The 9,061-nt window shown below is 36.1% G+C and overlaps 1 protein-coding gene across 1 annotated transcript; it reads right to left on the bottom strand.

Moving 5' to 3' along the window:
* Positions 1–641: 641 nt before the first annotated feature.
* On the bottom strand, positions 642–8,159 carry LOC128167796 (uncharacterized). Its single transcript, XM_052833708.1, has 3 exons — positions 7,687–8,159; positions 4,856–5,092; positions 642–3,507 (listed from the first exon to the last, which is right to left on the bottom strand). The coding sequence occupies exons 1-3, from the start codon at positions 7,735–7,737 to the stop codon at positions 2,449–2,451; spliced, it is 1,347 nt and encodes a 448-aa protein (XP_052689668.1). The 5' UTR covers positions 7,738–8,159; the 3' UTR covers positions 642–2,448.
* Between the last annotated feature and the right edge of the window lie 902 nt (positions 8,160–9,061).

Below are 9,061 nucleotides of genomic sequence, written 5' to 3'. Positions count from 1 at the left end.
ACTATAAATGTCAGGATATAAAAGATGAAAGTCCTCACTGTGTGTACTGAAGTCTATGATAATGGGGGGACTGAAGGTCATTCACCCAACATTATGTATCCAGTCACCGTCTCAGAAGAAAACGGTTGCTATGCGATGGATTGTTGATACAACTTGTAACAGATCAGCCGAACTATTACCAAAAGCAACAGTTTTATTTATATTTGTTTTAAATTTTCTTCAATAACATAGTTGGTAGCAATGCACGGGGCAAGATTGTTCATTCACGAAACTTGAGTAAACAAACTAAGTGGAGCATCTTTACATAAGACCGTTTCAGCGGTCTAAATTGGTGCCTTTCCTGAAGAACTGAGGCTGCTCTGCGGTATATGGGTTAATGGCGCTTTAAGGTGCGTGGTAATTGTTTTAATTACACAATTATTTACGTCCGTTACACAGCGAGCGAAACTTTACGACTTGGCTGCCGCCATTTATTTTGTGTTAATGACGTTGACTGGGTACAGTTGAGCCGACTTATCAATATCTTCAATACTCTATACTCTTTCATGTACAGACTTTTCCTTTTGATTTACTCTTTCTACGAGTTTGCAGGGCGGGTAGGGTGGGGGGTGGGGGGGTCTGTGATGGAAACACTGCGATTCGTGACCCCGGGGTCGTTTGCTTCTCCCCCCCTAATCAATCGAAGTCAGCATCCGGAAAAATCGTCGCTACATTAACGCGGTGCGTGTGAAGGAAGCCTCGCCGCCGGATACTCAGGCTTATTATGACTTCTCTCACTGATGAGTAAAAACAAGTCGGAATAATTAGTAGAGGGCATCCGGCGGTAGAGACCTCTAGCTGATGCTGACTGGAGCCATAGATAAGTGCTCCAAGCAAGTGTATAGAATATTGTTTCTGAAGTGAATTTATTATGATTTTTCATTAATAATCAATTTATTGAACTCCTATTCAAAGAACACTGCACACACCTTATTCCATTCGGTTTCTGTACTTTCCCCGTCACTGGAGTTTTGGACTTTGTGTCATATATAGCTATGCTTACTTTAATGGGACGGTGGAACCGTCCTATCTATTTTCTATAGAAATAATAAAGTATTTATTATTTATTACGAATACATGTAATAACTTCTTTATAGTCTTGCATCCTGGCCCTGTTACACAATTGTAAAGATGTCTGACCTTTTTAATGATGTAGATTTAAGTTTATTTATTACAACAACAAGTTACATCAATAAAAAGCATAACTTGCTCGGAAATTATTTTGAAAAACGTTACCGGTATAATCAGCTACGGGGTGTTCCAGCTTATAACCAATAATGTTCCAGCTTATAACCAGTAATGTTCCAGCTTATAACCAGTAATGTTCCGGCTTATAACCAGTAATGTTCCAGCTTATAACCAGTAATGTTCCGGCTTATAACCAGTAAAATAATTTGTTGTGATAATTAAAAAAAATTGTAATTGAACAGTCCTGAGATACAAAAAGTTGTAAAACACAGTTTACACTGTAAATTGTCATTCTGCTTTTGACCTCTTGATGATACCTTTATGAAACTGTAAAGATACAACGCACGACTAATTGAAGAGTTTCAGTAATTTTATTGCTATAACAGCTTCATTGACTCCGAATTTTATAGTATTATAACGCTGTGTCGGGAACTTCTGTATTGCCATGCTATCCTTGCCAAGTTGACCAACATTATACTAGTACATTTGCAATGCTGGAAATGAACCACGATCAATATTTACATGTACTTCTATGTGGATTTTGCCGACTATGGATATAAATACTGTATGGACAACATCAGTCATATTTGCCTAAAATAACTCTACAAATATTTCTGTTAACACCAGACCTTGGCAGGAAACAAAATCGATGATTCTATGCACCCGAATTCAGTACATGGAGTCGATAGGTTTGTGTATTGAATCGTAACGTAGAAAAGTTACACGTACGGGGAAAAAAACTAAACTTTTATTGAAAAGCCCAGATCAATGGGTAATTACACAAGAAATGACGTCTGCTAACCTACGCTATGGCAATGTTCCCAAAACTACCCGCCATCCGCGAGCTCTTAAAAATTCATTGAACTCAATGTGATTGCTTTTGTTATTGACCCTTCTTCCTCTTTCATTTAAAAATTGATCATATTGGAAGATGAAGTTGGAATTTTTTTTAAAGATTGTTAATTCTGTTTTAACCGAGCATCACCGATTAGGATCAATGGTTTTACGGAATATCACGGCTACGTATTGATTTCGGGCCAACCTTAGAAGATACAATGTGCAAAAATCTGATATATTAAAAAAGCAGAAAGAAAATCAATTTCAATATATATTTTTCAGGCGAATTATTCAAGTAATCGATGTCGTGCTATTTGATAGCTATCAAAGTCTTCATGTGATGATTGGGTACCTTTCCATGCCAAACAAAACTTTATCTTGGTTTCAGTATTTGCTAGATACAGGTTCCTCTGGTTTTCCTCCCGAAATTGCCTTTAAAGGTGGCAGATAGATGGAGGCTGAATTAGAGGAGGCATTCCGTATCCCAGGAAGTGGTTCCCCGAAAGTGGACCACGGGTCTCTGAAGGCCGACTGCAAGACCGCCGGGCTCGTGGCGGATCTATGTGTGGCTGTCTGCTCACGGCTGTGTAAATGAAGCGACTCCCCTTTCGAAAACATAGTGTCGACGGAAAGTTCTCGAAAATCTGCACTATGTTTTGTGGCGGAGTTGTGTCGTTTACTTTTCCGTTTGGAAACAATGGCACTGTCAGATAATACTGGGGTGTCATGTGATGCAATGTCTTTATCCTGGAGTTCCAGATGTGGAACTCTAGGAGACAGGGTTTGGTTAGAGTTTTTAACCCGGTCTTTTCCCTTTTTCGTTGACCTCGACAATTCTGTGACTTCTAATTTTTCTAAATCGTGGTGTCTGTTGTCTTGACCACCAGTGTCAGAGTGAATTTCAATTCTTGGTGTGTTCAGCGTTTTGTTTTCAATCTTCGGTCTGTCCGTTTTACGAGATTTTGTCGTTTTAGATTGTCTTTTATTGTCATAAGAAATATTCTGGTCGTAGCACAGTTGTTTCACTTCCGCTGCACACTCTCGCATCGTGCGGACAAGTTTACCGAAATCCTCTAAATCGTCCTCAGTGTCAGAGCCCGCCAAAACCGTTGAAGCGGATGTCTGCTTTTGCCGCCCTCTCTCCCCTTGTTTCTTGTGTCGCGCTGATGGCTCTCGTCTTGCTTTCAAAATGGTGGGTTTAAATCTGCTCCCTGTACTTATAGAATATTTGGAAAATGCTTTAAGAATTTTTTCCCTATGCATTCTTTGTGCGCAGTCCATGGCCGTCTGACCTCTGCAATTGGAGAGGTCATGAATGATATTGATGCTCTTCCGGTGATGCGCTTCCAATAAAACCTCGACCACTTGCTCGTTGCCTATGGAGCATGCGTACATTAACCCGGTGTTTCCGTCCCGTTCCTGAATGTTCACGTTGAGATCGGGCTGTAAAGAAAAGAAATAAAAAAGTGAAGGTTCCGTAAAGTAGTTAACAGAGATGTTTAAAATTAGATTGTAATAATCGTCAAAAGTAGCGCTGTCTACGGGTTTTTACGTCAGACATTCTCGCTGGCATCGATTGTCGGGGTATATTTAGGTCCTAAATGGCGAATAGTCCGATGAATGTTAAGAGTTTACAATATTTAAGGAACATTGATCGTATCAACTTCCGTTTAAGTTACTGACTGCAAACATTTAAAATTGAGGAACCTTGCAATGACGAACGTGCCACTGTACCGGTTATCTGCCACCTGGTTCCAGGTAGCACACTGTGCGTGTTTTTTTTTTTTATCCTTTCTACAACTCTGATTCTCAAAATTAAACAATACATGTTTACCAGGTATATGAATATTGATTGGCATCTCAATCGAACAAACCTCTATCTCTTGGCCATTTCATCCCTACGTCGGATTTCTCGGCAGATCGGAACTTTACCTAATTTTGAAGTTCGGGTAGCCAGGAGGGGCAATTTGAAAAATCATTCAAAACTGTGATCAATCAAATAGACCTGGCACTTTGTTGTGTTGACAGATAAGGTTAATCAAACATATTAAGCTGCAGTAATTACAGGTGGATTTTATTCCAAAGTACGCTGTACTGTTAACTATATTTAGGATTTTTTCCTGCGACAGCATAACTAGCATTCGTGCGGATCGTACATATAGCTCAAAGGTTGACCAATTGGGTTTCATTAAAAAAAACTAATTGATTACCGACACGGGTAGGCTGGTTGATTGACTTACAAGTCCATTACACAAAGACACGGGTACTTTAGAGCGATAGATTCATGGGTGAATCAAACGCAAACAGTGTTCAGATGCAAAGAATTAAGAGACAAGTTGGTGTACGTACATTCTTGAGGTTTTTTTCTTTATTGTAATTTTTTCGTACAAGCTATAGAATGTGAATGAAGTAGAGCGTGAATGAAGTAGACTGTTGTGATAGTTGTGATGTACAGAGCGCCGTTTGTTGAATTATCTCCGAATAGATTGCAATGCATGTTTTAACGAAGGACGTATACTCCATTTTGATCTCCTTGACAGCACTGTTGTAAGAAAAAGTTGGTGTATCGTCGATATGTCCAATCAAAGAATGGCACATGTTCGTAATAGTTAATCTTAAAGTTACAGTGACCGTGATTGGTTGGTTTTTGTCTGTTGTTGGTGAAGGTAATTTTTGGTTGTTGTTGGTTTTATTATTTTTTCACAAGTGGGGGGGGGGGGGGGGGGATAGTCTTCGGATTTTATTAAGAATTCTTCAAAGTTGTGTTTGTATGAATTATTACAGACCTTACCTGTTCTAAAAGGACTTTGAGTGGTTTAACTTGGTTCATGATGCACGCGTACATGAACGTGGTTTGTCCTTTGGCGTTCCTAGCGTTGACGTCAGCGCCCCGCTGTAAAAGTACCCGGATGAGCTCCGCCCTCCTCTCCCCGGGAGCGCGGGAATTGGCCATGGTAAACATTAGGAGGGACTCCTTGTCCTCATTGGAAATGTTGACGTCACACCCATTCTCGGTGACCAACTGTAACTGTTGAAAATATAAATGCACATTATAATGATATAAACATGTATCTGCTAGATAGAAAAAAAAAAATCCGCAAAACACCAATTCTATATTGTATTTAAGTATCTATAATGCTGTCTAACCAAAATATAAACAAGGCTTGTTCTCTGTTTTGTTTATATATTTGTAGGTATTTTGTTGGTAAAACTGTTATTTGAACCATACATTTATCTTTTGTAATTAATTACCACGGCATGGAAAAGTTAAGCATGTTTGACCCTTTTTTTCTTTCGTTTTCTTTCATTTCATTTTTTTTCATTTATTTGTATTCTCATATTGAATAAAACCAGACAGAAAAAATAAAAAATACAGACAATATTATACAAAAAGCAAGAGTGTATACTGTACACATCAACCTGGAGAATCGACTCTCTTATTCATTATATTAATAAACTTACATAAGTTATAAATAACAGCCAATTTTTTACATGAAAAAATTACATTGATGTTAAATAGGCTTTTCAATATTCTTTCAAATATGGACATATCGTAATATAGTTATATTAATTGCCAATGTTATGTTTACATAAATTACAAAATCGTTGATTTCTAGGTATATTGTTCCATATCTGTCTCTGTTGGCAGTTTATGATTGCTTGTTCTTTATCTAAGTGATATATTTAAAATAGTATTCATTGAAGCACCACAGTTAATGTAATATATAGGTACAAAAATATTATTTGTAAACAAATTATAGGTCAATCCTTTACTAGATGCGTTACAATCAGACACATTTTTGTTGAAATTGATCAATCAAAGGTTGCTTAACAACATTTAAAACCCCTTTTCCAGTTTCTTTGAAAGAATGAGTAATTTTCTTTTCAGAATTTCACTGTAAACAAAACATGCCGGGGACCTTGTTTACAACGAAATTTGAGCTGTGAATCGCCCCTGTGTCTCTACAATTGACATTCAAATTTTGGATAAACATCATAAAGAAATAATTGGATGGCCTCAAGTAAGAATCATTCATATTAAAAAATGAAAAGAAAAATGATATTTTCAGCTCAATTCTTGGATATATACCGTTGATCTTGTAATTGATCAACAACTAAAATAAAAACAAGCAATTACCATGTAAAAAGGAATGTAAACCTTAGCAAAGTTATACTGATTTGAAATAGTAAAAGGGGGCAGTAACTATGAAAAAGTGGCAAAACACGTATTCGTTTGGCAAGATGTACAATTGTTGGAACATATTTTCCTATAATTCATGTCTTGGCGATATATTTGTACACTTGCATTCATTAGACGAGGGTCCGGTCTATAGAAATAATGGATCTATGAAAACCATGGATTTGTCAGAATCGCAATTTGTCCTATGACTTTTTATCAAGAATAATCTAGATGAACTAATAACCCATTTTTTTTCTCAGGCAATATATGTTTACCCTGGTGTGTGTGGTTTTTTTTTTTTTTTTTTGGGGGGGGGGATCTCACAATCAAATAATGTCATACTTAATAACAATCAAACAAAACGCTAATGAAACGTGGTAAATAGATTGCATTCTTTCATCGTGTTCCGCGGCAAATAGGTTTAAGCCTACACAATGTATTCCTTGTGATTTTTTGTAATTAAGGGTAAATCTACCGCTCCTCCACAGGGAATGAAAGACAAAGGCTAAAGGATCGTACTGGTAGGTAGCAAAACGTAATTATTTTGATTATAGTTTTTCCCAAGATATTTAAGCAGCACGTTTGGACAATTTTGATAAAAAAAAAATTGCAATAGAAATAAATGAAAGTGAAAATTTCCAAGATAATTTCATTCACACATTATCATTTTTCATTCGGAAAAATACACAGAAACGAGGACTGGTTTTTTTTTCACGGAGATTAATAGTTGGGGATGTTGACATCTTTTCTCCATTAGGAAGTCACTCGGAAAACCTCGCACAATTTTTCAACGTTATCATCCGGGCCTGTTTCAAAACAAAATCCCCGTAAACATCACATTTTTTTTAATCGTGTATTGAAACCTGATAGGCTAAAACTTAAAAACTTGGAAAATTTTCATACTTTTGTATGAACACGTTAGAACCCTGAGGTATTTATAAATATCGAGTAATTAAGCAAAATGTAAATCGAGGATATCTTGGACCAAAGTATTATAATTCCACCCATCTTTTGAAGATTGTAAAGGTAAGCATATATAAATGTATAATTCATATTGTTATGTTAAGTTATTTCCACCGTGGAGTTGGAGAAACTTAAACTATTCATATATGCAAGGATATGAAATTTGTTATTTTTGCTTTCTTAAACAGTTGAAAATGTGGATTCTGTTTATATTGGATAATGGAGAAATTAGCTGAGGTTGTTGAAAATGATCGAAACTAAATTTATCATTATGTAGCATTGGACTCCCATCGTAATTTACATCGCCAAAGAGAACTACAATAAAGTTGCTGTTTATCTAATTTACTCAATTGAAAGTTTGGCAGTTGAAATAAAGTTGAGAAGTTTACATACCCAGTCCCCGCTAAAAAAAATGCTTTTTGGTTGAATCATACATGCTGGTATCGGAGGAAAACTGTTATAAAGGTCATTTATCCTACCTGTCGTGCAGTACATCCATTTTGAACAAGTTGAAATAAATCCACTGCCATTTTAAGTCTCTCAACGCGTCCCGTTATGGAGGCAACTGGTCATCTGTTGCGACAGCCTTCAACAGGCGCTCGTCTGCTTGTAACATTGACGTCATAAATCCAAACACAGCAGCCGATCTATGGATGGCGGCCGAAAGACTGCGCTTAAATTTCTATGGATTTCAATAACGATTTATTGAATGCTGGTCGAAGACATGAAAAAAAAAATCATGTTTTCATTTGAAGGCAGAGCGGAGTGATGAGTTTGTTAGAACTTGTGTTTTATCCAATTGTATATTTTCCCTATGATGTATATACATAAACATGCATCGATTTTAAAGAGCTTTGAATTTCAAATATCTTTCATCTTTTGTTGTAAATGCATGTTTATTCTCTCAAACTCAATATTTTATTAGAATATCATTTTTACGTACGATTTTTCTTGTGGATTTTGTGTGTGTGTGTTCTTTTTTCTTTTTCTTTTTTTTTTGGTAGTATTTCTTTTTTTAATGTTACTTACTTTTCACTTTACAAGTTCTCGATAAACCAGTTGTACCAGAAATAAATGTGTCTTTGTGTTCTTTATTCTCGGCGGATTTAGGACGTCAATAATTTTAATTAGATCGCAAATCCACCTCCCTTCCTATCGTAGATCTATATAAAATGATGACAAAAAGAATTTGAAAAATAATACTTTCAAAATATAGACCAGATTAAGATTAAAACTAAGCTCCGGCATTCATTGAGGTCCAGATCGGCCCCAGAGGATCTAGTGTTGCGCATTGTTTCTCCTTCGGTATGAACAAACGTAAAGTTTTCAAAATTATTCGATTTTTCAACGAACCTGTTCTTGCTGTAAACAATACAAATATTTCTTGAAAACCCAGTGTTTGATGAGGGTAAATATGGGTACGAAGTCGTGCAGGCTTTTTTCAACTTTGCTCATAAACATGCATATCAAAATTCCTGAATATGTATACGGTTTGTGAATGTTTACGAGTATGTTGATATAAATAAATATATTATTCAAAACGTCCAATACCTGCAAGCGCATCGTGTGATCACAAATAGTCTGAGGCGACGTAAACATTAATATTTTGTAAACATGCGTATTTAATAAACATTGGTAATTAGAAACTCCTTGCTATTTAATTATACACTGTATATTAAACTTTCGATTCCAAAATTGATGATGTGTACTCTATAGAAAATTGGAGATGTTTCAAACTCTAATTTGCTACACGTACAAGACGACAACTCGCACTCAGTATTCTTTTTATAAATTAAAAATTTTGATTTTATCACATTTCATCATATTACATGAAGAGAGTTTTATAGCTATGAT

Source organism: Crassostrea angulata, chromosome 10 (genome assembly GCF_025612915.1).
Source record: "Crassostrea angulata isolate pt1a10 chromosome 10, ASM2561291v2, whole genome shotgun sequence".
Taxonomy (NCBI): domain Eukaryota; kingdom Metazoa; phylum Mollusca; class Bivalvia; order Ostreida; family Ostreidae; genus Magallana; species Magallana angulata.
This window is presented reverse-complemented; position numbering and strand designations above follow the sequence as displayed.

Bases quoted from the DNA above. Each gene is read 5' to 3' on its own strand.
- LOC128167796 (XM_052833708.1), bottom strand. From the start codon at position 7,737: ATGGCAGTGGATTTATTTCAACTTGTTCAAAATGGATGTACTGCACGA. The intron at 5,093-7,686 runs GTAGGATAAATG...TATTTTCAACAG, and splicing joins ATGGATGTACTGCACGACAG to TTACAGTTGGTCACCGAGAA. The intron at 3,508-4,855 runs GTAAGGTCTGTA...TTTTCTTTACAG, and splicing joins TCAAAGTCCTTTTAGAACAG to CCCGATCTCAACGTGAACAT.